This window comes from Colletotrichum abscissum, assembly GCF_030869225.1.
Source record: "Colletotrichum abscissum strain IMI 504890 chromosome Unknown Scaffold_15.1, whole genome shotgun sequence".
Taxonomy (NCBI): Eukaryota; Fungi; Ascomycota; class Sordariomycetes; order Glomerellales; family Glomerellaceae; genus Colletotrichum; species Colletotrichum abscissum.
Window position 1 is genome coordinate 604,028 of NW_026850043.1, and position 26,802 is coordinate 630,829.

Here is a 26,802-nt window from a genome sequence, read left to right on the forward strand (position 1 = left end):
GATGTGGCCATGATCGGTTTTGGCAAAGAGAAATACTGCCCACGACGAAATTTCAGCAGCTAGTCCAAACTTTACATTGATGAAACAGCCCCTTTCATCTCCGCCGGAGTTGAGAAATTGAAGAATGAAAATAGGGTCCGATGAATGGTGGTATTCAGAGCAGAACGACGATTAATTGATCGACCTAGTGTTATTGAGCTGGAGTTTGCGGTGCTGCTGTCGGGACCTTGGCGATGCGATTGAAATACTCATTTATAGTACAACGAGAACCATAATGTTGGAATTCACAAACTCCCCACGTCAAACGATGGAACTATTGGTGAGATTCGTATCAAGACAGCTTGGCCAGTCTATCAGAAATCAGCTTCCCAGGAATGGCGTTTTACTAGGTGTACACACAGCTACACACACAGATCATAGAGTGGTGGTAACATACCGACACTTCCTTTATTTTATATGGGTTCAACATTTAACGAGCTAACGAATTATTCTGCAGAGAGCACATGTGTGACCGGAGCCGGGCTGCCCATGACTCCATATATAAAAAGCTAGATTTCTGGCTTTGTGTCATCAACTATAAGCCCAAGCTGGATGTGGAGATAAACTAGTCATGTTGTAATTCGAAATAATATCTGAGGGGAAAAGCAAACTGGTTTCAGGTTGCTCTAGGCCGGGTATCTGATTATCTATCTTAGTCGACAGGTTTCCTCGTGACGTTGCGGTGTGGCCCTTGTCGTAATCCTTGGTGTGATATGGTGAGTTGAGTGCCCTCAACCTTGACCAAGACTCCGCTTTTGCAAGAAGCATATGTCTTCGCTCATGCCGTCATTCCTTTTGCTGCAGAGGCTTTTGACCAGAGTAAGAGTGATAGTAGTGATATGGGTGGAATGAGTTATTGAGCAAGTCTTTGCGCACTTCAATCAAAAACACTTCTACTCGTAGCCTAGACCAGCCTAAGCCCCTCGTGAAAGGTAAGTTTGTGATTGCTCCAAGCGAATCGTAGTTAACCGCGCGGCAGTAGTCTCCAATGGCACTCAAGTCCGGATCTTTCGGCCATGTTCCCACGGGTACCTTTCTCATGTCATGGATTTGATTCGTAAAGCCTGCTGATTCCAAGTAACCTGCAAAGTTTCTGGCGATGTTGACATCCACGTCGAAAGTGGCCAAAGCCTCTGTCAAGTAGCGTATTGCCTCTCGTGGCTTGTATGTCTCCGTGACTGTACCATCGTCACAGAGAAAGTCGAAAACTAGATCTTGCATCTCAAACCAACCCCCAGGTTTGAGAGCCCTATCTAATGTCAACTGAACGTTTCACCACTAGCTGGCAGTTGAGGAGGATAGATGCGCACTTACCTGTACGCTTGTGACAAAAGCCTTGGCCAATCTTTGAGGGCCGGCGCCATGTTCCTCACGTGAACATAGTCAACTGAGTTGGGTGCATGCAGCCAGTCTGCTTCAACATCATCGACTGTAAAATGTACGTTTGGAGGTACATATTCAGGCTGGATGGGACTTAAATCTAGGCCGATAATCTCGGCCTCTGGGTAGTCGTCACCCACTTCGAGCAGCCTTATTAGCGTCTCTGGCAGCATAACCCTACTCGGTCATGAAATAAAACTCACTTTCCATGGCCCAAATACCAGTGCCGGTTCCTATATCGAGAACTCTTTGTGGGTTGCGCAAAGGGGCATTGTGTAAAGCCCCATTGCAGACGTGTACTATCATGGCGTGTTTCATATCCTCTCGGTCCTGTTCAATATCATCGTTTGGTAACATGTAGCGGCCCTCTTCATACTTGTGATAGCGTCGTTTATTTTCAAAACTAAAGAGTCGAAGATTGGAAATCAGAGATTCGGTTCCATCAAGCTTATCAGCAGACGAAAATGAGGAGGAGAACGAGCCACTGCTGTCGCCAAACGGTACATGCTTCAAGTCTCCATCAGGCTCATCGCAAGGCTCTGATTGGTTGGGGTCGGTAGGCATCTTTGTATTGCATGTAAAAGTGATACAGAAGAAGGCGAGTGAGTGATACGGGTGATGGGGTGCGTTCTCCTCTCGATCCGGGAAGTCGAGAAAGTCGGAAGAATGAAGCTGAGGGATTGACGGGAGGAACGGTCTGAACCAACAAAGAACGACCGCGTTCCAACAGAGGTGGCCCGTTTTTTATTCCTAATGGCTTGAAGATGGCAAGGATCCTGACCAATGTCTGCTCTTACCCAAACCCCAAGCCATAACTTGCATGAAGCGCGTTAACACAATTGGCCCGACCAGACTACCTGTGGATTTCCTGACTTTGTGTAGAGTAAACCAACCAAGCGGAGATCACTCTGGGACTTCGTGGCCTTGGCTGTCAGCTAACCGCTGGACTTGACGATTCTCAATCGGAAACAATGCATCCTTGATCACCGCGAAAATGACCTTCTATCGCTGAATATTCTGGCTTCTAAATTTCAGTCAACTGCCATGAAACCACGCACTTTGAGTCGCCACGCTGCAGGTTAGAATTCACGAGGAAACTAACATGACGCGTCGATGGCGTTCGATCCTTCATTGGATGCACGCCAGAGTAATGAGAATACAGAAGACATGAGGTTTTAATTGGTGTGGGTAGTCTCGGCCCTGTCAAAAGTAGCACGATCGACTTAAGCATTAGAATACTGTACAATGACAGGAGGCGATGCTAGGTAAGAGCTGCCTCTCCGGCGTCAACAATGTTCGACAAAATCGCATCAATGGTCGGCGATGTACACATATCATCAGTAATACACTCAATCAAAATCAACTCAACCTAGGCTCTTGAACTGTTCAGTGAATAAAAGCACCATCAGAGTTCGTTGGGTTGGTTGTCTGCAAGTAGTTAAGCAACTGAAGTGAAGTAGCAGAGGGAAAGGTTGCTGCAAACATGACCAAAGCCGACAATTCTGAAAACGCGCAGAAGTTGGTTTCACTTTTTTTCCTTATTACGGGCACAGAAAGAAAGGTTCAAGCAACGAAACTTTCCGTGAAAGTCAACCAAACCTCATTCAGCTCGAAAGGTTTCCCCAAAGGAGGAACCAGAACTACCTGGAGGATAGCGAGGCTCCCACAAGTGGGTAAGCCCGGTTCAACACGAGGGTTAAGATACTTACGTAAAGTACGAAGTAGGAAGAGCTGATCTCTGAGTTCGCCTATCCACCTCTGGTCAAGTCTAGGGCATTGAGAACACTGCGCATGCTGCATAAGTCAATATTGCAGAAACACTTAGATACATGGCGTTTTACAGGTGTCTAGGCAATGTTTGAAAGAGTTTCGACTGAGGTGAGTAAGGTATGTAGGCGATGCTTCAACATCATTTGCCGCGCACTGAGAATGTGGGGCTGTAGTTGTTTGCAGGCTACAGTATCCGTACCTAGCTCGCCATCTGGATTTTAGTTTCCCCCTCAATCCGGACCCGACTACGACGCGACCGCGGCCTGCTCATCGCGAAGCCTCCTCTCGCCGACTGTGTGGCATTAAAGAATGGCCGAGAATCCATCCCGAGTATCGTATTTACCCCAAGAGGTTCTGGGACTTATCTTTGCGCACACTTCAAAGTCGACGGCTCACGCCGCTCGGCTGGGGAGCAAGATTCTGTCCGCCGCAGCAACTCCCAGATCATTCCAGCATATCTCACTCAAGCCACCCTTCTGCGACCGGTTCACGCACATTGCCAAAGATGCAAACCTTCGGCGACATGTGAGAGAGGTCACATGTGATGCTCGCGCGGTTCTGGATTACTGCCCTTTCCCTATGGACTTCCTTGAGGCTTTACCCTACCTCAGATACTTCTCCGGGCTCAAAGTTCTGAACTTGAAGTTTACCGACTATGCAGATGACGGCGACGAGAACGCTGAACCGAATAACTCCACGAGTTATCGTTTCTATGATATCTACAGCTTTCGGCGCTTTGTCATTCTTGTTGCCTTTTACTGCATACACGGCGGTAGTAAAGATGATCAGGATCTGGTTCAATTGTCGCAGAGCTTGGGGACGTCTGACGACTTTGCCTGGATGGGAGACTTGAAAACCCCGGACATGTCTTGGAGCGTAGAGGACAGGCTGATTGATGGCGGATTTCCCAAAATCCAGCTAGAGGAATTGGCCATTTTCAATCTAGCTGAGGATATCAACGAGGGCCAAGATCATGGCACGGAAGACCCATTGCATCGGAAGCACCTCGCGGATTGGCCCATCTTCCAGCAAGTCATGGCCCTTTCAACGCTCAAAAGTGTAAAGTTGATGGTAGCACCCGATGACCCGGACAACTCGTTGTGGGACAACTTGGAGGATGAGCCGACTGAGTACAATTACCAGTGGCAAGATCTCTATCTTCGCGAACTCACATCGTGGTTCAAACCACAGCTCGCCTGTAACCTGACAACCTTGTCTCTTTACTACGACGATATCTGGGGCTACCAACCCAAGTTTGACTTCAGACTCATCAATCCCGGCAGCGGACCAGGCTCTGGATTTCCGCACTTGAAGGTCCTAGGTCTGGGAAGATACTGCTTCAGTCATGAATGGCAGCTAGACTGGTTTGCTTCTCTCGGAAGTCAGAGCTTAGCTGGCGGGATAGAGGAGCTATACCTCGATGAATGCGTGGTGGTATCGAAAGCATACTGTACAATCCCTCAATGGGAGATTTGGGATATGGACCGAGACCGCAACTACACCATAGTTACTGTCCAAGACGCCGACGGCAACGACGTTGAAGTCTCGAATCGTGGGTACTTGCCAGCCACGTGGGACATTGATCTTGTCGACGACACTTGGACCGAGTTTTACCACTCCAGCTTGTCCTGGCATGAGCTGCTCGACCACTGGAGCAGCAACATGACGGCACTGAAGAGATTCAAGATGGGCACGACGGCCTCTCTTGCGTCTTGGTCCGGAATCAATCTGGCAACTCATGTAACAGTCGATAAAATCACCGAGGCTGCTGTCGCTCCTTGGAGCAAGATCAGCATCATGAACACGGATATCCATGCCAAGTTCGATGATGTCGCGTTCCGCAAAGAGGTTGGAATCATGGAGTTAACATTGCCGTTTTACGTCAACTATTCACCGAAACCGAGCGGGATGCCTAACTGGGTTGCTCGTCCTTGGTTCTTCATACCGGCGAGCAGTGATGAGCCTCTAGTTATGGAAGAACCCCCGAAGGAGACGAGACGGAAAGATGAATTAGCATTGGACAACCTGAGAAAAGTAGTGGGTGAGAGGGCAAAGGGGGGCGGCCGGGTTCAAATGAGACCAATGGGGCCTTCGCGCGCGCAAAGCGATGGAGTTCCGACGGTTGCCGAGCTTGCACCCTAGCTACAATAGTATTTCTCCATTTCAAGGCCTACATGCTCAAGGGTCAAGGTGATTCAGAGTTTGTTGAGTTTCGCGACTTCAAGTTGGTGAAGGCCAGAGCTGGACGAGAACAGAAATCCAACGCTGGTCATTGAAGGTATCAAACTTGTCAGATTGCGCTTAGTCTTCAACAAGGAGATTGGAAACTCTTGCGAAAATCTGTCGCATAGCACGCGGCTTCGCTTTGCTCAACGTGCCGTTGAGATCTATGCAATCAATGAGTCGTAGAATGTCGTATCTTTGGTTATCAGCAGGGGTTGTCTTCCCAGTGCCGTAATCAACGCGAGTCGCTGGTAGGTGGATGTCGGCGCCTAGTGCCTCGCTACTATCTACAAATACGTGTAAGACCAAAGCATGCCATGGATCCTGGCAAACGACTTCCGCAAACTGGATCCTAACATCTTGGCTTCTGTCTCACTGGTCAAGACTCGTCAGTAAAATGCAGTGCAGTCAACTGGCAGCCCCATCTTGGGGACGCGCGGGACTATCCGCAAGCAGGACGGGAATTGCGGATGTGCCGCATATGCTCCCAGGCAAGGATCATGGCGATCGTAGAAGAATCATTGGCGACGAAAAGGGGAGCGCTCAACCAGCGGTGGAGGAGAATCCAGCGAAACTTCTTGAAGCTGTGGATAACGGCTATGCAACAGCAGACGAATGCAGCATGTGGACATCATGGTGGTTCGGCCATAAGGTGACGAAAGGGGCGGGAAGAGACTCATGCTACGGCGCCGAGACCAATGAAGTTTGAGGACAGGTGGAGGTCTCCCTGACCGAGGAGGATGTTTAATGACCCAGTCGTCCGGGTCCGATTGACAGGATCAAGTTTCGGAATCGAAGTGGCGGTCAGAACGGTTTGACTTTTCGACGTGGAGAGTTGGCGATGTGACGCCGTCATGGAAGTTGATATGTTTGCAGAAATGTGACAGACATTAGCCGACGAGCCAGTTATCATCACAAACAAAAGTACGCACGTAAAACGGCTCACTCATCACACACCGTAATCCAAAATGACAGACATGACAGCAGATTGAGTTTCGAGTCGGCGACGCGGGTGTGGCAACGCAGCTTGGGCCAGAGGATGCCAGGCGCACCCAGACAGGCGCCAGACTCACGCGAGACTAGCCCGGACGAAATCGCCGGAACCACCGGGGGCGCCGTTACGCTTTGTCTTGCAGCATTTGGGGCTACGCCGCGGCGCTGCATGGCGGCTGTCTTTGTGCCCCTGAGACTTGAGCCAAAATGAACGCCGGGCCCAGACCGAGTGGTCACTGATTCGCAAAGTTGGCCGGATGGGACAAGTCATCTTGTCGATTGCGAGTCTTAGCAGAAGATACCTTGACGCGAATCCTAGTGAGTTTCCATAAACACTGGTAACTCCACACGTCCCAATTCTCAAGTACCGGACCCAGAGGGTCGAGGGGCTCCAAAATGATATGAGAAGTTCCCACATATCACATTCCCGAAGAGAGGAAAGACGACATCCTCGGCCAATCTAAGACAATGGAATCCAAAAACCACACACCACTCAAGAGCCGATCCCTCTCGCGGGGACCGCCCCGCTGGAGATATTGCCTACCCCGCTTAGGTCTCGAGGGTCTGATGACGAGAACAAGGAAAGACCTCGTTGTCGCATGGGACTAAGTGGCGCTACTGCACCCTTGGCAAGGTCTATCCACCACGACCGAACCTCACAATTGGGTTCACTAGCATGGGAGGGTCGAGAGGATCCCTCCGACGGACTGGTTCGCCCATACGCACGTATGGGCCCCGAACCATTAGCTCGGTGTTAGGTCCGGTCCTTTTCCTCTTCCTATTCCTGGCCTTGGAGTAGGGGTTCTCTCTCTCTATTACCGGTACTCCTGACGGGCTGTCGGGAAAACGAGAGACTCGGGAAGGCAAAGTAAGACCAGACCAGACGAGACTGGACTGGGCCGACCCAAACCAGAATTTGACCGTTCCATCTTCGCTACCACACCTCCCTCCCCTTCGGTTCCCCTTCCACCCACCGAGATTCGCCGTCGTCCCTAGACTAAGGTGTACCGCGTTGTCTGTGCGGACGATGCTAGTCCAAGGTGTGAGGTAAGCCATAAGACCCGACCGTTTTCCCACATCGTCTCATGAGCGGACTTTTCTCCCACTCCCTCACCAAATTTCCCGCTATCCCTCGTGCCCTTACCTTCTCGCTTTCTGCTATTCTCTCGTGGCGGTGGAGGGTGGTGCCCCCTTCTTGAAAGACGTCCCTTCATGTTTCACGACATCGGAGGACCCTGCATATAGGGCACGTCGAAAGTTCACGGCCACGCACGCTAACCGAATATGCCTCTCAAAGTCGCTGTCATCGGTGCCGGACCCGCGGGTCTGGCGACCGCGAGATATCTGAAATGGGCACACTTGTTCTTCGCGATTGAACCTATCCAGATCCGGGTCTTTGAGGCCGAGGATGATATCGGAGGCACGTTCAAGTATCGAGTGTACGAGGACGCTGAAGTAAGTTTGCCACTACTGAACTCAACCCACTGTCTATTCCTCAAACCATGCATTCCCATCGGACAGAGAGAAAGGTTTATTGAGGCTGACAGCATGGCCATAGCTCGTCTCGTCTAAATACCTGACCGCCTTCTCCGATCACCGCCTGCCCCGAGATGCCGCTGATTATGTCACCCCGGCTGTTTATGTACAGTACCTAAACGAATACTGTGATCGGTTCGAGCTTCGACCTCACATCGAATGCTCGTCTAAGGTCACTCGCACTGAAAGAGTAGATGGCGGAGGGCATATCGTCACCGTCGCCCGCAATGATGGCACAACCTTCGACTACGACTGTGATGCCGTTGCCGTCTGCTCCGGACTCAACCTCGAACCCCGTATTCCTGACATTCCGGGGCTGGAGAAGGTCCCCAAGGTCCTCCACTCATCGCAATTCAAGAGCCGAGATCAACTACGAGATGTCAAGAGCGATAAACCCACCGTCGTCATCGTCGGCACGGGAGAGACTGGTCAAGACCTCGGTCAACTCGCGGCGACGACAGAAACCGTTCAACATGTCGTGATGTGCCACCGAGATGGATTCGTCGTTGCGCCCAAGGTAAGCCTCGATGTTTTGAAGATATATTGTGTAGGTTGATATTGACTTGTCGTAGACTGCACCGACACCAATCATGTTCGGGTTCTGGGGCAGGAATAGCAAAGTAAACGATAAACCCGTTGACTGTTCCATCGCTAGTCTCTTCGACACTGCATATGTTCCCCAGAAACTGCAGTCGAGCCAACTGCTTTGGGATTTTTACAACCAACAGATCGACGTTACATTCTCGCTAATTGGTGGGACGCTTGAGGGCTGGGACCAACATGTCGGCGGCATGCGTCGGGAGAGGATGCACATCGATCACTGTATGCAGTCATCCGCACCAACATATCCAGGAACCGGCTAACCAAAGATCGCAGTCTTCCCGGCCAAATCCACCCGTGCTGTGCCATACCTCTCAGCGCCTTGGCGGCCGCCTCTTTCGGCCATGGAGCGGATACGCCGATTCTTCTTCTATATCAAAGAGCTTGACGTCGACACCAAGGGTCGATACATTGACGTTGCGCCTTGGCCCGAGTATGTTGACGACGATGGTGTGTTGCACTTCCGCGATACCGGTAGACCAGAGTCGGAGAAGATAAAGCAGATGGTGGTGAAGCCTGATGTTATTCTATTTGCAACTGGCTACACCCGCCGCTTCCCTTTCCTCGATAAGAGCTATGGCACACCCGACACAGCCGATGTACGAGCCATCTACCACAGCAGCGATGTATCAGTAGGGTTTATTGGCTTCGTGCGGCCGAACTTGGGTAAGGTCTTCAACCACAGATGTTCCCTACGAATGTTGCTTCTAACATAGCTTCCCAGGTGCAATTCCCACCCTCGCCGAGATGCAGACCCAATACTGGATCCTTCAACTACTCAGATCCAAGTACCCTAACGTCCCTGGCCTAACAACACCGTCGAAAGGACTCACTTTGGATCCGAACGCCCTACCCGGCTACGACATCGACTGGAAGCTCCACCCTCGATGTGGCAGAGACCCGTGGGCCGAAAAGCGCGGTGTCGACCACGAGAGCTACGTATACCAGCTAGCCCTCGACATGGGCTCAGCACCACGGTTCAGCTATGTCTACTCCAAGGGTTTCAAGGCCTTGTACACTTGGGCAATGGGTAGCAACTTCAATGCAAAGTTCCGCCTTGTGGGACCCTGGAAGAACGAGGAGGAGTCGCTGCGCATCATTCGTGGCGAGCTTTACGACATCGTCAAGCGGTCTGGCGGTATGCTATACATGATCGCCAACACCTTGATACCCTTTTTCTTGTTCGGCTCGATGAGCATGGCCATCCATACGTGGGAGTGGACCAAGAGCTTGTTCCACCCATGGACGCGGAAGGGGGGTCAAATACGCCTCCTCGAGTCTTAATAACGATTTAACGACCATTTTCCTTAAAGTTTAGATTTTCTACTTCATAAGACCAGCGACAAGAAAGATTTTCATTTCAGACGAGATAACTCATAGTCGTAATTAGGTATTAGTACACAATCACAGAGAATATGTGCAAAGTTGTTTGTCAGCCCATGGAAGCATGGGATCCACATTACACCCGTAGTGCACTTATCTCCATGAGCTAAACCTCTACAGATTGTGCCTGAGTTCCAGCAATATACACAATGCACCAAGTTTCGATCAGGTCTATCGCCTCAAGAGCCATCCATCGTATGATGTCGATGGGTATCGCGTTTCAGGTTGCTTCTCGGGTGCCGTTGAACTTGATGGGAGGTTGGCCAGCTTCTGTATGATTCTCCCATCCAAGTTAGGGTCGGGACCTCTGTAATTGTACACTGACGCGTTGAACTCGGGAACTAGACGAGGCCTGCAGGCGAAGAGCATCTTATAAAGCTGGTTATCTTGCCACTTTCCGAAGGCCGTGGACAACACCAGGTCAAAGTACCGTCCGAACGGGGCAAATTGAAGGATGTGGTTGTAGACATCGCCATCGCCAGTATTTTCCCCTTCCAAAATACTGTGTTTAAGCCCATCTAGCTCATGGTAGAGCGTGTTCTTCGGTATCACAAGTCCCGAGGGGTCATGTGCGTCGATGCACTCCAGCATCCACTTGAAGACAAGATCGCTCAAGACCTCGTTCGGTTTGATCGCCTTGCTAGACCAAGCCCACGCCGGCAGAAGACTCTCGAGTCGCTGCGGCAGCACGCCCCTCACAATCTTGAAACTTTGTCGACAGATATCGTAGTGCGTGCCTGGGAACCAACGCTCCGTAATGCCGTACGACGGTCCATACTCTGTGTCGCGGGAAGTCAGACACGGCTGGTAAGCGTACAGGCGGTCGTGTAGCGAGACGGCGTGGTAGACTTCGGAGACGACGCTTGATACATGGTGATCATGCAACTTGGGCCAGTCAACGCCGACTGCGCCCGCGAACCCTGGGATGCCGCGTTCCCCGACTGAGTCGAAAAGCCCCATGAATCGAATCGGCGATTCGACGACGTCTCCATCTCCGATCAACGCCCAGCTGTGCTTCCTTCTAAAGATCCGCGATTGTTCTGACTTTGGCGTGTTGGCTTCTGACGAACATCGGTAGATGCGATAGACCTCCTGGCAGAGTTGGTGTGTCTTGTCAACATCAACATCTCCGTTCAGACCGTATACTGGCTTCACTATCCCGCAATTATTGATCATGCCCGCAACGGAGCGGACGATAAAGGCTCCTTTCGAAACACCAAACATCCATATTTCGGTTTCTTGTGGGGTGTAGCCGTGAACTAGGTACTCGTAGGTATCTATGCATTGCTGCTCGATGTCTTGGACGTTGAGACCGTGAATTACATGGCTTGAAGGCCTCGGTTAGCCATATTCTCTTCAAGAGGATCGTCAAGAAAGGGTCTTCTACTCCATGAACGTGCTACCTACGGGCACGCTGTTGACATAATGGGCCTTTCCTGTAGGGTGGAGGTGTGCGAAGTCATCGTCTGTAGGCAGCCCAGATTCTCCCCACACCAAATTTGCCAGCCGTTGTACGTTGGACTCTGAGTTGGCTTCTCGACCAGTCCATACTCCGTCTGATAACACTATCAGCGGATTCTTCGCCGGGCCTCGGTATGACATGATGCTGTGGTTTAGCGATAGCTCGATAATTATTGTCGAAGGAAGCTGTGCTAAATAAAGTATTTGTGTGTGTGAATGCAGACTGTCAAAGATTGGCAAACTAACGAAAAGTCAGGAATCAGCTGCTTTTGTTGCATGCGACCTCGAGGCGGAGGTTGTGGAATGCGTGCTGTTATTTGGACCTCAGGCAATATCATAACAGTTGGATTGGTGGTGTTTTGCATTCCATGATGGAAACTTGAATGGCCCCCAAACCTCTTTAGACCACCACGTGGCGACCTGGATCAAAATATTGGGCGAAGGCATCAATAAGAACACATGGCTTTTGTCAGTCCTACATGCATATGCTAGTGACGAATTTGATTGAGGTGTAAATTTCGTCTTTACGACTGCCCAGTAGCTACATTGACAACCCATACTGTTACCAAAGGTTACAATCAAACAAGAAACAAGGTTTAAACCCTCGACCACCCAGTCTCAAGGTCTTGCGCAACATAGCCCGCGTCAAATCGCAAAACCGCTAATTTCTACGAACAGCAATTGAGAAGATCTGACAGCCCTTTACTCACTGCTACGGGTCTTGTTCCACAGTTCTTATACCGCGAAATTAGTCAGATACAGGCAACCGGAAGCTTCAGGCTCAGGCCGGCTGGAAACCCTCGGCGGCCTTTCGGGCTACCTAGATGAGTATGTCTCAGTTTCCGTGCTCTGGAATGCCGATCACTTGATCGCAATTTGACATTGGCACTTTCCAGATTTGGCCGAAGATCTTCTCATCTCCCGGGAATAATACGAGTGAATATGCCGCAATCGTTGTCTCCGGTAATATGCACGAGTCCCATCTGAATTAAGATCCACTCCCCAACCCAACTGGGCGCAGGCTCATGTTCCTCCAGTCGCCTTCCATGATTTCGCTCCCAATCATCACACCAATTTCGAGGAATTGCAACATGTCCATGTGCTTTGTGGCTCGCTAGTAGCCCTGAGAGCTGACCGTGGATTCCATGAGTACTTAACTTGCTGGGTAGACTTTGCGACTCTGTGAGGACCCAGTCAGATCTGTTTGCGGATCTTAGTGGATGCTGCAGGCTCCCCAGTCACCAGTCATAGGGCGCTTGGTCTAGGGGTATGATTTTCGCTTCGCATCTCATTTCTCTCCTCCTGAGGATGTGAATAATTGCGCTTGCTTGTGAAAGGTCGTGGGTTCAATTCCCACAGTGTCCAAAACTTTTGCTGATCTCAGACTGTTGACGGCAGTTACTTTTGTTCTTGACCTATGGAGGGAAAAAACAAGTGCTCCCTCACCGTGAGACATGATATGGCCTTGCTTGACATGTCTGATTCCGAGATGGCGCAGTCGGATTGCTTTTGTCTCAGAGTTATTCTTAACTTTGACAAGTCGTTACAAACTAATAATCTGTGTTTAGTGAGTCTTCGGAGTTGTAATGGTTTGGCAATACTCGTTCGCTTGCTGCTCATCCTTTTGTCGGCCACAAACGAAGTCGTGTTTTACAGTCCATTTTATTGAGACTGAGTGGAATCTATCAAAGAGAATCCGCACCGATATAACTCACCTGCTATGCTGTAACACTGAAGTCCTCTGCTTGGGGAACAACGTTGCCTGCTATTATCCAGGCTGTCTAATGACGACATCTGACGTTGAGACTCGCATCGCTGTTTAGGTGTGCATTCATTGGACATGGTTTTGGACTGTTTGGGGTCTAGCTAGTTGTTGCCTGCAGACAGAGGCCGCCTATCACCCGTCTTAGTGCTGTCTCAACCTGCATGTCAGCACGAGTTTCTACAGTTTGACACGTTATCGTTCGTCTACAGATGTATGCCAGGAATTGTGGCTGAGCAAATAGAACTGGCGAGGCGCAGCGTGAGGCACACCTACGTGATATGTTATGGAGACGCTGTCAGTCCTTCTCCTTACAAGATGTTTCGCGAGCACTCTCTGTCTTCTCATCCTCAGATTCAGGAGCAATGGCCGATCCACTTTCAATCACAACTGCTTGTATCACATTGATTGGCGCAATTGGGAAGACGACACAGGCTGTGACGAATTTTGTTCGAACGTGTCGCGATGCGCGCGAAGATCTCGCCGCTGTCAGCAGAGAACTGTCCGATCTGCGCATCGTGCTCGAGCTTCTCATCGACGATACCGCCACCAAGGCCTCCTTGCCCGCTGCCTTCGAAAAACACGTATTGGCCCTTGTCGGGAACTGTTTGGGTGTGACAACGGAGATCGCGGGGGAGCTCGAGAATCACGGTGGCCGAACTGGGCCAGCGCGGTGGGCGATGGGAGGCAAGGAGACTGTCAATCAGCTGAAAACGATGCTCGAGACGCACAAAGGCTCGTTGAACTTGGCTCTCGAGTTAGCGAACCTGTAAGCAGTATTACCGCAGCTTTCATGTTGTTATCGAGGTTGGTGTTAATCATTCGCAGTGTATCTTCCAAAGCGATCAAGGATGATACCGTCGTCATTCGCAACGATGCAGGTCTGATCAAGGAAGACACAACGAACCTCTTGCGACAAGTCTCCGATGTCACTCTACAAATAGCAAGGATTCGCAAAGCTGTGGGCGCCAATCGACAGATCAAAGTCGCCAACAGCGATACCATTGACCTCTGGCTGGAATCCCTCACATCCTACGCTGAAAGCGTTTGTGGCGATTTGCTACAGGATTTGCCGCCAAACGCTCATGACCGAATGCTGCTTCCGGAGACTGAATTAGCAGGCAGTGGAATCGTCATCAGCAACGATACCATCGGAGACATCGGGCCGATGAAGGTTACCAAGGTACACCAACTCACGTACAACAACGGCATACACTACATCAGATCGAAGGGGAGTCATCTCATCGGTGTAGATGGAGTTTCCAACGTAGTCATATGGGATATACAGACCGGAAAGCAGTTGGGCACTCTGGACACCAAAAAGTCCCATTCATGGGATATTTACAAAATCAAAACAGCATCCATCTGTGGTCACGATTCAGAATACATCATACTGCATCAGTATAAAATAGGCGCCTCTCTTTGGGATTGGAAAAAGGGCAAGCGAGTTCTTGACGTATACCAGACTTACCAGGACTTTATCACACTCCACCCAGTACATCTTGACGGGAAAAGACTTGTCGTGTTCTGGCATGACAAACACTCTATATGGAAGTCAGAAAAGCCGAGATGGAAGCACGAAAAGCTGGCCGAGATTCCTGGGCCAGCAGAAATTAGCCGGATTGGAATATGGGGTAACGTCGCCGTCGCGCTGCTGAAAGATGGTAACGCAATCTGCTTGGAGACATTGACGGGCTCAGTCAAGGCCAAGAACTCGATCCTTCGACTTGGACAAGAAGACAAGTGCAACAACTTGGCGATCGGCCTCATCCTTATTCGGCAACCGGACGACGGACATCGTGTCTTATTCTGGATCCCAGATGTGCCCAATGGGTCTGTCATGGTCATTGCTTGGGACATCGAGAAAGACAGGGTCACTCACTCTCAATATGGAGGTTACGTGAAGCAAGAACATGAGCAAGGAAAACCAAAAGGCTTCTGGCCCACGGCGTTTTTTGATCGTGGTGCGTTGATGACACATGGAGAAGGCATTGACTTTTTCAACTTCGTCACGGGAAGCAGACGGAGATATCATAATCCATTCCCACACAAGAAAGAACTGGAGGTAGCGAAGGAAGTGTGGTATGGTTTATTCGGCCGCAAGTACCTCAAGGTTCCTACCAATTTGGGACGGCAAGCCACCGTCAGTCAGTTCGAAGGAAAGTACAGAATTGCCGTCAGGGCCCCTGGGGGAGGTGTAGAGGTGTGGGAATGGGAACTCGACGAGGCTTCCCTTGAACAACCATCAGAACAAAAGAATACGACAACAAGGTCCATTGGCAGTTCGACATTGGCAGCTGACTCATGATCTTTCGTGGATATTGAGATGCAAGTTTTGAGTCTTGGACTTTCCGTACATCAAGTAAGCAAAATACCTTGTAGCTAATGTTGTGCCAAGACGAGGAGACATAACAACTTGTTGACCATCATAGACCCAAGTCAACCGCAGAGAACAGTAAAATGTAGTACAGGTTAGCCCCTCTTTGAGTATGGGACGCCGGCCAAGTTACGAAGATGAAATTGTGGGAATATCTCCGTGCAAAGTGTGGAGTTTATGATGGCTACTGGTGGACCACGACTCCATCATCATATCCGATATGGTGTAGTGGCCAACATGATGCCCTCTCATCTCTTTGAGAGGTTAGGCATAGCCCCGAGTTCGATTCTCGGTTTCGGAAATTGTAGATTTGTTATTTTGCTGTTTATGATTGCATGGAAGCTTCTAAGAGCTCGGTAAGTTTTTTTGACGCATGGTGCTTGTAATTAGGACTAAGTAGTCTTCACTTTAAGGTTGGAGTCGAGCGATGTTTGTTTTTGCTGATGTCTTTAGCGATCTCGATTCTTCCCTTCCTTTTCTCTTGCATCCACTTCAGATCTGATCAGGCCGGAGCAGTCTGAGAATAGGGAAGATGTGGCTCTGAACTTGCTCTAACTACAGATAATGGGAGCTGTGAGCGACCGCTTTGACGGAAAGCATGCTTTATTAGATGAACGCTCTGGAAGTGAGAAGTATAAAGCCGATTGACAAGATGTAGCCACTCATTTTCATTTGTATTATTGGAAACGCCGCTGGTATCTAGAAGTATATGACGAGGTGTCGTTCTTGGGCCCTCCTTTACCCTGCAACTCAACAGCATCGATGATGTAGTTGGCGCTCAGAAAATCAGCATCTCCTTTCCCAATCACCCCAATCACAAGTGTGTTCTGTCCCGTCTTGAGCTCACTCGCAGGTACTTCCCAACTATACACGTCGCCGAACCCGCGATAGGCACCACGGGTTACGCCGCGAGAGTCGATGAGTGTCTAAGAGTTGTGTTAGAATATGAGCATGCCCAAATGGCATCCGTACGGGATTGCCTTGATGATGATAACTTATCGGGGCCCCTGGATCCGCTTCTTCCCACTCGTTAATCTTGACACTAGGCCTGCCACCTTTCAACGAAAGCGTCGTTCCGATGCGCAGAACGACCCCACCCAGTTGGTCGGGGGCCAGGTCGAAGTTGACGGTGGCATTACCTCCGATCTTGGAGAACAAGGCCATGGGGAAGTCTTTGGTTTGGGATGAGCCGACAGTGAACTCGCCTCCCCGACTTGCCATGCGAGAATCCGAGGGGTGCAGCCTTTGAATTTTGTCGCCATTCTTCAACTCAGAGGGTTGCCCATCAAACTCGCCGATACGCCAAATGACTGACGGCTCGGAATCGGTTGCCACGATATCCTGTGTGGCTTTTCCGCCCGCCGTGATCGTCACACTGGTATTGGCGACAGGAAACTTGTTCCGGTATAGCCTCGTCATATATGTCCCGGGCTTCATCAGTGGAGAGGTAAACTTTCCCCTGGAGGCCTTTGTCCAGTACTGCGCGTCCTGGTTGAACCAGTGTACCACAGCTTCGGCACTGCCTTTCATTCCTGTTGCCGTGCCTGAGACACTTCCACGCCCACTATCAGGGACGTAGCCATCTATGTTCAACGAGTCGAAGAAGCTCATGTCAACGTCCGCTGACGGCGGCCGAGTGCTGCTTCTGCGTGACTTGTCAATATGATCCTAGGACAGGTTGAGGAGGCGGAGAATACTTACGTAAAGCGCATTGCGTGAGACGCGTGAGGCCAAAGAAGCCCGAATCGCCAAGGCTCGGTCCTCACATGGCCGCTGTTCATATACCAGTAGAGCTCTTGATCGCCGGTGCTTTGCGAATTGATGTCTTTCATTAAAGGGCCGCCAGCAGAGTGCTTGTAGGCATTGCCAGGCATGATCATCCACACCCCGACGTTCTACAATCGTTAGCTTCAGTTAGCCGGTGACTGTTCTCTTATGGCTTACATCGCCTTTCATGCCGTGAACCTGGTCGTCAATGAAACGGTCAGATGTGTACATCTTGCATCTTGTGGTGTCATCTAGACAATTGAACGTATCCTTGCCTTCAAATTCTACGCATCCATCGAGATCGGCAACGTCGCCATGCACTCCGGTCGGTACCTGTTTGCGCTTGAGCCGGGCAAGCCATCGCAACTAATCAGAAGCGATCTCACCCGTGATCTGAGTCGCCATTTAGATGGTTGGGTCGCCTGGCTTTGCTACATAATAATGTGTCAAGGGTTGTGAGCTGGCTTTGACGGTGATCTTGACGTGACCGTTCAACGTGTCGGCTGTGACCGTTGAGGTTCCTAGACCGGAGTTGATCTGTGACATCTTGCTTGTGCCTTGAACTGAACACCGTCGTAGAGCAGACTGGTAATGTCGCCATTTGTGCTTAGAATTCCCGTCAGCTTCCCTGAAATCTTCCAAGCGAAGGGTGGCTGATTTCTCATCTCCTATACCGGTTAACCTCGAATACTAGTCCACCGTTGTTGTCGATCGTGTAAGTACTGTCTGATGTCGTGAGGTCAAAGTCGCCACATGCCGTCCCCAAGAGCGCAGATACGCGGCTAAGAAAGCCTAGGGTATACATCCTGAAGTCAACTGCATATAGGTGCTGACAGAAAATGACGTGAAGGACACGACCATACTCCCCGAGCGCGGCAATATTGCCTATAAAGCTTTTGACCTCAAGAACCCCTCAGTCGTAATGATCAAGCGGTCTGCCACACACTTCATCCCCGCCATCTTCGGGCGACCGGGTGAACATGTCAGCGAGTCTTCTTCCAGTTCATTGTAGATTGGACCCCAAAAGTTTGTTCCATAGAAGCGTGTAATAGAGTTACGGAGGTTGCGTGTTCCTGCACTGGCCAATTCCCCTCATCATCGTCGTACCCAAGTCTCATAACAAGCCCGTCCCGACGCTGATCCAGCAGGTGGCCTGTGATGCGATTGGTGCGAGTCTTCGATTCCTGAGCATGTCATCCTATGGCAACGCGGCAAATATGAGTTTACCTCAGTTTGAGTCTTACGAAGCACATTTTGTTCGAAGTATCACGACTGAACTACTTTACTCGAAACGAATGAGCTGACTTGACAGGAATCGAAGTTTGTTTTCAGTAGGCTATGTTCGGGGCCTGAATCATGGGAAAGCCTCATGGTAAGACCTGTTTCCGTGATCGGTACCCTCGTTCACATGGGTGCTCAGACTTGAGTGGGCTAGGTTTCTTGACGTGTCCCGGAAAGACTCTTGCTAGAGACTTACTTTGATAAAGTGTAATCTTTCTCAAATATATTCCATAAGATCATGTGAGAGGCATTCATCATTCACGGGAGTTGTCATTTTCATGGAACGCTCAGCAATGAGTGAAGGGAAGGATCCGAAGAGGTCGCGCCTGCCACCGTCGCGGGTAGGCCATTCGCGTAAAGTGCGCTAATGCAGGGATACGTACTGCCACAGGGTGACAGGGCCCCAGCTGCGCTTAGTCATTCAGAGCTCCACCAAGATTTCAGGACAGCTTCGCGACTCCTTTTCCACTTGTCAGTGCTTCCAAGGGCACGAGGATCGTCATCTCTTCGCCAGCTTTCCAGTCACTCCTTTCAGCCACGATTGCTTCTGCTCAAAGACAACAGCTGCAAATCACATCTCGCACCATCAATCATATCGGGCTTCCTATACCATCCGCAAACATGACCCGCGCTCAGCAGACCATCTCTCTTGCGCTCCTCGTGAGCTCGGTACGACCCCTCCCTCCCTTGTGTCCAGAGCCATCCCACCTCTCTATGAAGCGTCTGCTAACCGTCAATCTTCTTTTGTAGCTCTACCTCGCTCTCTTCCTCCAGCTCATCCCGATCCCCGCCAAGATTCAGAACGATGTTGTCCCCGTTGTACGTAACCGCGATCACAATCTCGAAGCAACCCCTGCGACCCGACCCAACCTTGCTAACCTGTACTTCGTGCACACAGCTGCCCTTCTGGGCCCTGATCTCCTTCGGCTCCTACCTCCTCGCCAAGCTCGGATACAATGTTATGACCTTCAACGATGTCCCCGAGGCGCACAAGGAACTCATGGCCGAGATCGAGGAGGCCGTCGTCGACCTGCGGAAGCTTGGTGTCGATGTGGACTAAGGAAAGGACGAAACCCCAAGAGACCCACGACTCGATGTGAAAGCCGACCAGATAATATTGTAGGATATTTGGGGGATGTAGCTCGAGATTCTCAATGAAAATGGTGTGTCGACCTCTAGTACCTCGTTCATGACGTTGACGTTTTCCGCGCCCACCCGAGACTCGTACAACACGACCATCCCTGCCACGTATGCGATTGGATGAGGCGACTAGAGAAGCGGCAAAGCTCGGTACGAATACTTGATATTGCGAGACTCAGAGCTGCGAAGGGTCTACACTCTGGTTAATGTCAAGTTTTCATGACTGTATACTGGCACAAGTAGCAGCTATCAATGCCTGGTGGACCCTTGATCATCGGATTCCTGTGACCTATCTATCGGCTTTCAAGTTGCTCAGGATAACTCTATGTTAGACCTAGACTTTCGATTCAATGAACACCGCAACGCCGCGACACGACCGTTATTGCAACAAGCCAGTCGTCGTGATGAGACTCACGACCACGATCATTGTTCCCGGTGGCGCTCTAGACCCAAGTGGGAGTAGAATCGCTCAATCACGCGAACAGATCGAGGAGCCTGTGACCATTGCAGCATACTTTTCTTGGTGCGATTGAAAAGAATTTGTTAAACATGACCGCCTTCCTCGCCGTTGATCTCGCCAAAGTGCCTGTCCGCCAGTGCAAGAAGTGCCCATGAACACCTGCTACCTAACAGCGGTATCTCTCTGGGCTAGCATGCCTGCTATGTTTGTCTTTGCTCCGTCTTTAATAGCCGACATCTGTCAGCTATACACGAGGCACCTTATTGAATCAAGATGATAAGCTGGATGAAAAATTGCTTGTCTCTTGGGACGTGTCGTGGCCAGCTGATTGAACATGGACTAGAACTCGGCAAGCTGGACGACTTCCTTCCAGTCCGGAACTGTGCACTGTCATCCTGACCATACACGGACAACGCGATACCATTTCGAACGTAAGCTCACTTAAGCTTCTTTTCGGTGTACCAACGAGTGCTGACATGGTGAGCTTGCTCTGGTTAAGAGCAAGCGCTAGAGCTCAGGGTCTACATCTTATTCCTGAACCCCAATAGGCGCTCCAGTCGTCCAAATGGCCTGATTTGGAGATGAGCCTTAAGCATATTCAAACCATTCGTCTGCTCGAACTCGCTTTCTAGCCTATTCCCATGCGCTAACAGGTTCATCTTTGTCAATTGTTGTCAAATGCTCTGATCCCTGCGGGGTTCGGAGGGGTAGCATGACGCAAATTGACCCCTGAGAGCAACGTCGGGCCAGAAGTTAAGCTTCCCGACTGCTCCACTCACCGATAAAGCTGCCAGCATAATCTTGCCGTTGATGACAGACTGATCATCCAGCGACGGACCCTCGGGCGGGGTGGCACAGGCAACGTTGGCTGAGCAGGGCGTCCGGCCGGTGACCGGAGCTCGGAGGAGTTTGCCGGCTAAAGACGGCATGTTGCCGAGAGCTTGAGCCATCTGCTTTCGCACAGCTAAGAAGTGAAGCATCACAGCAATCCGCGTGTCTCCGACAACCCGTTGACCAACTATCATCACCCTTTGCGAAAACATCGCCATCATGCCCGAGCCACCCTACCCCCTGCATCCCTCGGTCGTCGACCGCATCAACCCCGAGTACAAGGACTTTTACAACAAGTTTGTCTTCGATAAGCAAGTTGTTCACCACCAGCCCATCTCCGCGTCTCGTGCAAGCGGCACTCTGATCCCGGGCGCCGGCCCTAAGCTCGAGGTCGCCAGCTCAGAGGATTTCACCATTCCGAGAAAAGAAACGCGCGGGCCTGACATCCTCCTGCGAGCTTTCACGCCCTTGGGAGAGAGGCCGGCCAAGGGGTGGCCACTATGCTTTTGGTTCCACGGCGGCGGTTGGGTCTTGGGCAACATTGACACGGAGAATGTCATCGCCACGCACCTCTGCAACCGGGCGAAATGCGTCGTTATCTGCGTAGACTATAGGCAAGTAGAGTCCCGTGGCACAAGACGGCACTGCAGCTTGAAATCCGAGTTGCAAGAGGACATACTAACCTTGACAGACTCGCGCCAGAGAATCCCTTCCCTGCAGCCGTCGACGACTGCTGGGAGTCGGTCCTCTGGGCCATCTCCACAAATGGCACCGAGAAGCTCAACCTTGACATCTCGCGCATCGCAATCGGAGGCTCATCAGCAGGTGCAAACCTCACGGCAATCATCTGCCAGCGCGCAACTAAGCGCCCAGACTTCCCGACCGTGGCAACACAGCTGCTCTCTGTGCCCGTCGCAGACAACACCGCCACAGTGGACTCGACGAAACCAGAGCACGCATCGTGGAAGGAGAACGAGTTCACGCCCGCGCTGCCGGCGGAGAAGATGATGTGGTATCGTTACCATTACCTCCCCGACAAGGAAACTTGGGCGCACCCCGAGGCAAGCCCGCTTCTGTGGGAAGGCGAGTGGTCCAAGTTGCCTCCTGCTGTTGTGGTTGTTGGTGAGCTTGATGTTTTACGAAGTGAGGGTGAGGCTATTGGGAAGAAGCTTCAGGATGCGGGCGTTAAGACGGATGTGCATATCATGAAGGGGCAGCCGCATCCGTTCATTGCTATGGATGAGGCTTTGGAAGATGGTAGGAGGGCCATCACGTACTTTTGCGACAAGCTTATAGAGCTGTTGTGAGGGGACACTCTGAAGATATCACTCAGATGAAATGAGACTCGATTGAAGAACAACAATATCATTCCTGATATGAATGAAACCAGTCAAACTTCACGGAAGGCATGCTTGTTGTTGAGGTGATGGACTCTTCGTGATAGATCGCCCACACGGTTAATGCTGACATGGAAAGGATGCTTAACCACGGTCTTCAAGGCTACAGACGATTCATTGCACCATCGTTCTTATCATACTTTCGACATTTTCGAAGAATTCTACATTCAAAGCTTTTCTTTTGATTTACAGGACAGCTATGCACTCAATCTCCACATCGACATTTAGTGGAAGGGTCTTGACCGCCACGCAACTTTGCCATGTCAGTCAGCATTTCGATGGGATCAACGAGGGCACCACACTCACGTTCTAGAAGGTTTGATGTCACCCCAATAAGTGCAATAAACTTCATTCATCGCAGCAAAGTCATCCATGTCCGAGAGGAAGACGTTCACCTTGACCACCTTGTCAATCGTGGTACCGGCGCCTTCCAGTACCGCGGTCAGGTTCTTGATGCATTGGTGCTGAAGTTTTCAGTCAGCGATGAGCAACATCGGTGTCCAATTGAGATGGCAGAGTTGGGTTGCTGATTAGGGAGTGCTGCATGCACATACCGTGTGTGCCTGAACGTCACCGTCAATGATTTTCATTGTCACCGGGTCCATGGGAACGGCGCCGGAGCAGAAGACCATGCCATTGGCAATGATGGCTTGGCTGTAGATGCCGGGCAGGGGCTTGGGGGCCTTATCTGTGAGAACGGGGGTCTTTGGGGAGGACATGGTGATCGGTAAGCGTGTATTTCGTGCTGGAATGGTTTGAGTTCGGTTCTAAATGGTGTGTTTCTACATGAGCGCAAAAGTTGATCTCACCGCCACTCCGTCAACCAAAACGCAATTGAGATACCATCATGAAAGCTACTAGTCATTCACAAACCCCATCGATGACCCATCGCACTCATCGTGAGCGTCATCTTCTCTGCGATAGGAGTACCCGTCGAAGTCTCCGTTCTCGGATGAGCTTGAAATGCCCGCGGAGAGTTGCGAGGGATCGTCCTATCAACCCCGCAATCCTGAGGTGAGCGGGATTGCAACGTTTCAACACCCCGGATAGCTCACCCTTATCTTCTCTAAGCATTCATTTGTGGGTCGCTTCGGAATCGGATTTCTGTCCCTAAATCTCGGGTTTGTTTCTAACACGGCCATTACTCCATTCAGTTCCTATTACGAGATGTTCGCGCCTTGAAAGGTGTTGAATAGGAGTTGTACCCCCACAGACCGCTCATCACCGGCCTTCGTCGTGAGGGCTAGAGGCTGCTTGCACGGCGCTGCAGTTCTCGTCGGCTCGCCCCACTATGATGGAGTTGCTGCAAGCTTTGTGGATTGCGGGGTGCATATTGATAAATGGGCTGCTATGCCATAGGCCATCGGCATCCATCCTTATCAAGCCGTACACCTCAAATGCAGATATGGCATGTTTGCTTCCAATGGCACTCTTGAGCAAAGACTTCCTAGCAAGAGGTCCAGCACAGGATACGGGTAGGCCAAGCCATGCGCAGTGATTGAAAGCATCCTGACGGGGGAGCTAAAGCTAAGGAGTAATAGTTGACATCGAGCCCTAGAGACCTCCAGTGCGTGGTACCAGTCCTGGAATCCTGGAAACTAGCGTACGTCCACAGCAGGGTGTTCGACTTTGGACATCTACGTCGTTGCTTCTGTAGACGCTAGGTATCGTAACGCGATTCGTGTGAACATACAAATTCTCGTCGCAACTCCTCGCCGACCGTGAGCCGACATGGAGGCTAGAACTCACCCAATCGGACAGTTCCTTGCTGACGGATGGCCGAGATGGGATACCCGAAGAGAGCAGGAGAGTGCGCGTGGTTGTATGACCCCGCTTGGAGTATCACTCTTATCTCTGGCCGCCAACGAGCTTGTCTCTCATCATTACGAACCAGCCACAAGGATGCTAGATGACCGGGATGAGAGATACGTCAATCAGGAAAAGGATATGCTGGATCAGCGAATGCTACTGCAGCAGACTCCATCCGAAGCTTATGTGTGTCGTATGTGTCTACTAAGGCACGGACAGCAATGTCCCAGTTGGGGTAACTGTAACCTTGCATTTTTCTCCCTCTCCCTCGCGGTTTGCACCACTTGAGTCTCCCAACCACGATTCTTGAACTTTCCTTTCGCATCTTTCCTGTGGTGTTAGCCATAAGGGCCCGTGAGACGCATAATGGAGGCCGCAAAGGACAACAAGATCACCCCAGCGACACGCGCTGAAGGATCACTTCGCGATGGATCCGTGGATGGCGAGAACGTCAAGAAGAACGACTACGACGACGATGTGGTTCAAGTCGTCGACAAAGCCGCCGAGAGGGCCCTCTGCAGAAAGCTGGACCTTCACATCTTGCCTGTGCTAGCCGTGATGTGTAAGTAGCATCTCCCGCTCTCAATCGCTAGAGGATGTGCTCGTGGTCGCTCATACGTACTTATTCGACCAGACCTGTTCAACGCACTCGATAAGGGAAACCTAGGAAATGCCGAAACCGATGGCCTGAGCACGGATCTCGGCTTCAAAGATGGCCAGTACAACCTCATCGTCAGCATCTTCTTCGTGCCCTTCGTCGCGGCCGCGCCGTTTGTGGCCCTCATCGGCAAGAAATTCGGCCCGGCCGTCGTCCTCCCGATTCTCATGTTCACCTTCGGCACGATGACGATGCTTATGGCTGCCGCGCAAAACTTTGGTGGCGTGTTTGCATTGCGTTGGTTCCTCGGCATGGCGGAGTCGGCGTTCTTCCCGCTGGTCATCTACTATCTCACCACCTTTTACCGTCGCGGTGAGCTTGCGCGACGCCTGGCTGTGTTTTACGCCGCTTCAAATATCGTAATGGCCCCTCTACTACTTATGACGTACTCGTGGGCTTCATGATTGACATATCGTAGGCAAACGCATTTTCCGGTCTTCTGGCATTCGGCGTGTTCCACATCACCAACACCAAATTGCATCCTTGGCGATGGCTCTTCATCATTGAGGCCACTGCCACCATCTTGTTCTCCTTCTTTGCGTTCTGGTATCTTCCGCGTAGCGCTGCGGAGGCGAAGTTCCTCACGGAGGAGCAGAAGCGACTTGCCCACCACCGCATCCGAGTCGACAGCTCATCCGTGGTTGGAGAGAAGATGAAGATCCGAGAAGCAGCCAAAGTTTTCAAGCATCCGACGACGGTAAGCATCTGCCCCTTCTTCGGCTTCTTTCACTTTGAAAAGAAGGCTCTTACTGATTAAATCTGACACAGTTCGGCTTTCTCGCCATCGAAATCTGCCTTGGCGTTCCCCTCCAGAGCGTTGGTCTCTTCATGCCCCAGATCGTGCAACGCTTGGGATACAGCACCATCAAGACGAACCTCTACACAGTGGCCCCGAACGTCAGCGGTGCTGCCATGCTCCTTATCCTTGCTTTCCTCTCAGATTGGCGACGACTTCGGTTCCCATTCATCGCCTTGGGTTTCATGCTCACGTTCATCGGCTTCATCATCTACGCTGCCATTGACGATGTCGAAGCTGAGATCAAACTCGCATACTATGCTTGTTTCATGATGACTTGGGGAACTTCAGCACCGAGTGTGCTTCTGTCGACTTGGTACAACAACAATGTTGTCAACGAAAATCAGCGTAAGTAAAAACTAAGAAAGTTCTGGTTCTCTGATAGAGACTGACATCGAGACTGCAGGTGTACTTCTGACTTCAATCGGTGTTCCACTGGCCAACCTCATGGGTCTTGTGAGCAGCAACATCTTCCGCAAGCCAGATGCTCCAAAATACGCGCCCGCATTGATCACAACGGCAGCATTCGGCGTGGCCGGTGCCTCATGCGCGCTTGCTCTGGGATTCTTCATGATGTGGGACAACCGAAAGAGAAACCGGGCCGAGGGTGTTACCTTGACTGCTAGTGAAGTCCCGACATCGAAGTTGGGCGATGGACCTAAGAGCCCTCACTTCCGCTGGTTCTTGTGAGAGCGCAGTGATGATTCGATATGGCGAGCTATGTTATGTCTCAGCAAAGTGTGAAGTCCGGTCAGGTTGAGATACCCACTGCGAAGCTCACACGTATATATGTTATCAAGTCTGTATTTATTATCTAGACTCAACGAACTCATGCCTGTATACTGTTTGGCTTGCCTGCACCACCGTGAGATATTTGGATGCGATTTGCTTTGAATCATCGCGATGGTGTTTGGAAAAACGTTCAAATAGAGTTGTGGTGAGTAGACCATGATTGTGAGATGAGCTGAGTGTTTGGGGCATGATTAGCTTTAAGGCAAAGAGGCTTGGCCGAACTACTAACCAGAAAGGGTCAAGAATTCCCGTTTGAGGCTTTGCTGCAGCCTGAGCGATCACACCACACATCGAGGAGCTGCGGATACTCAGCTGAACATACGACCCACACACTTCAGGGAGGGGAC

At 50.9% G+C, this 26,802-nt stretch overlaps 13 protein-coding genes across 13 annotated transcripts; 7 read left to right on the forward strand and 6 right to left on the reverse strand.

The window, feature by feature from the left end:
- Positions 1–825: 825 nt before the first annotated feature.
- On the reverse strand, positions 826–1,983 carry CABS01_07155 (TAM domain methyltransferase; the record flags this gene model as incomplete). Its single annotated transcript, XM_060540519.1, has 3 exons — positions 826–1,288; positions 1,354–1,558; positions 1,623–1,983. 3 exons carry the CDS (start codon positions 1,981–1,983, stop codon positions 826–828), a joined length of 1,029 nt encoding a protein of 342 aa, XP_060403404.1.
- Positions 1,984–3,498: 1,515 nt separating this feature from the next.
- CABS01_07156 (uncharacterized protein) lies at positions 3,499–5,465 on the forward strand (the record flags this gene model as incomplete). Its single annotated transcript, XM_060540520.1, has 2 exons — positions 3,499–5,230; positions 5,332–5,465. 2 exons carry the CDS (start codon positions 3,499–3,501, stop codon positions 5,463–5,465), a joined length of 1,866 nt encoding a protein of 621 aa, XP_060403405.1.
- Positions 5,466–5,809: 344 nt separating this feature from the next.
- Positions 5,810–6,121, forward strand: CABS01_07157 (uncharacterized protein; the record flags this gene model as incomplete). The annotated part of the gene is made up of 1 exon (XM_060540521.1): positions 5,810–6,121. One exon carries the CDS (start codon positions 5,810–5,812, stop codon positions 6,119–6,121), a length of 312 nt encoding a protein of 103 aa, XP_060403406.1.
- A 233-nt stretch (positions 6,122–6,354) lies between these two features.
- Positions 6,355–6,576, reverse strand: CABS01_07158 (uncharacterized protein; the record flags this gene model as incomplete). The annotated part of the gene is made up of 1 exon (XM_060540522.1): positions 6,355–6,576. The coding sequence occupies one exon, from the start codon at positions 6,574–6,576 to the stop codon at positions 6,355–6,357; it is 222 nt and encodes a 73-aa protein (XP_060403407.1).
- Positions 6,577–7,689: 1,113 nt separating this feature from the next.
- Positions 7,690–9,825, forward strand: CABS01_07159 (dimethylaniline monooxygenase; the record flags this gene model as incomplete). The annotated part of the gene is made up of 5 exons (XM_060540523.1): positions 7,690–7,860; positions 7,964–8,458; positions 8,514–8,763; positions 8,818–9,207; positions 9,266–9,825. 5 exons carry the CDS (start codon positions 7,690–7,692, stop codon positions 9,823–9,825), a joined length of 1,866 nt encoding a protein of 621 aa, XP_060403408.1.
- Positions 9,826–10,095: 270 nt separating this feature from the next.
- Positions 10,096–11,526, reverse strand: CABS01_07160 (uncharacterized protein; the record flags this gene model as incomplete). The annotated part of the gene is made up of 2 exons (XM_060540524.1): positions 10,096–11,251; positions 11,312–11,526. The coding sequence occupies 2 exons, from the start codon at positions 11,524–11,526 to the stop codon at positions 10,096–10,098; spliced, it is 1,371 nt and encodes a 456-aa protein (XP_060403409.1).
- A 1,986-nt stretch (positions 11,527–13,512) lies between these two features.
- On the forward strand, positions 13,513–15,455 carry CABS01_07161 (uncharacterized protein; the record flags this gene model as incomplete). The annotated part of the gene is made up of 2 exons (XM_060540525.1): positions 13,513–13,916; positions 13,976–15,455. The coding sequence occupies 2 exons, from the start codon at positions 13,513–13,515 to the stop codon at positions 15,453–15,455; spliced, it is 1,884 nt and encodes a 627-aa protein (XP_060403410.1).
- A 746-nt stretch (positions 15,456–16,201) lies between these two features.
- Positions 16,202–17,522, reverse strand: CABS01_07162 (rhamnogalacturonase B; the record flags this gene model as incomplete). Its single annotated transcript, XM_060540526.1, has 4 exons — positions 16,202–16,450; positions 16,497–17,169; positions 17,226–17,419; positions 17,469–17,522. 4 exons carry the CDS (start codon positions 17,520–17,522, stop codon positions 16,202–16,204), a joined length of 1,170 nt encoding a protein of 389 aa, XP_060403411.1.
- Positions 17,523–17,952: 430 nt separating this feature from the next.
- CABS01_07163 (uncharacterized protein) lies at positions 17,953–18,273 on the reverse strand (the record flags this gene model as incomplete). The annotated part of the gene is made up of 2 exons (XM_060540527.1): positions 17,953–18,120; positions 18,238–18,273. The coding sequence occupies 2 exons, from the start codon at positions 18,271–18,273 to the stop codon at positions 17,953–17,955; spliced, it is 204 nt and encodes a 67-aa protein (XP_060403412.1).
- Positions 18,274–19,193: 920 nt separating this feature from the next.
- Positions 19,194–19,632, forward strand: CABS01_07164 (dolichol-phosphate mannosyltransferase subunit 3; the record flags this gene model as incomplete). Its single annotated transcript, XM_060540528.1, has 3 exons — positions 19,194–19,241; positions 19,323–19,391; positions 19,471–19,632. 3 exons carry the CDS (start codon positions 19,194–19,196, stop codon positions 19,630–19,632), a joined length of 279 nt encoding a protein of 92 aa, XP_060403413.1.
- Positions 19,633–21,222: 1,590 nt separating this feature from the next.
- On the forward strand, positions 21,223–22,310 carry CABS01_07165 (uncharacterized protein; the record flags this gene model as incomplete). Its single annotated transcript, XM_060540529.1, has 2 exons — positions 21,223–21,626; positions 21,695–22,310. 2 exons carry the CDS (start codon positions 21,223–21,225, stop codon positions 22,308–22,310), a joined length of 1,020 nt encoding a protein of 339 aa, XP_060403414.1.
- Positions 22,311–22,586: 276 nt separating this feature from the next.
- On the reverse strand, positions 22,587–23,119 carry CABS01_07166 (endoribonuclease L-PSP; the record flags this gene model as incomplete). Its single annotated transcript, XM_060540530.1, has 3 exons — positions 22,587–22,653; positions 22,707–22,864; positions 22,955–23,119. The coding sequence occupies 3 exons, from the start codon at positions 23,117–23,119 to the stop codon at positions 22,587–22,589; spliced, it is 390 nt and encodes a 129-aa protein (XP_060403415.1).
- A 1,456-nt stretch (positions 23,120–24,575) lies between these two features.
- Positions 24,576–26,353, forward strand: CABS01_07167 (major facilitator superfamily transporter; the record flags this gene model as incomplete). The annotated part of the gene is made up of 5 exons (XM_060540531.1): positions 24,576–24,771; positions 24,844–25,226; positions 25,286–25,564; positions 25,636–26,011; positions 26,070–26,353. 5 exons carry the CDS (start codon positions 24,576–24,578, stop codon positions 26,351–26,353), a joined length of 1,518 nt encoding a protein of 505 aa, XP_060403416.1.
- Positions 26,354–26,802: the final 449 nt, after the last annotated feature.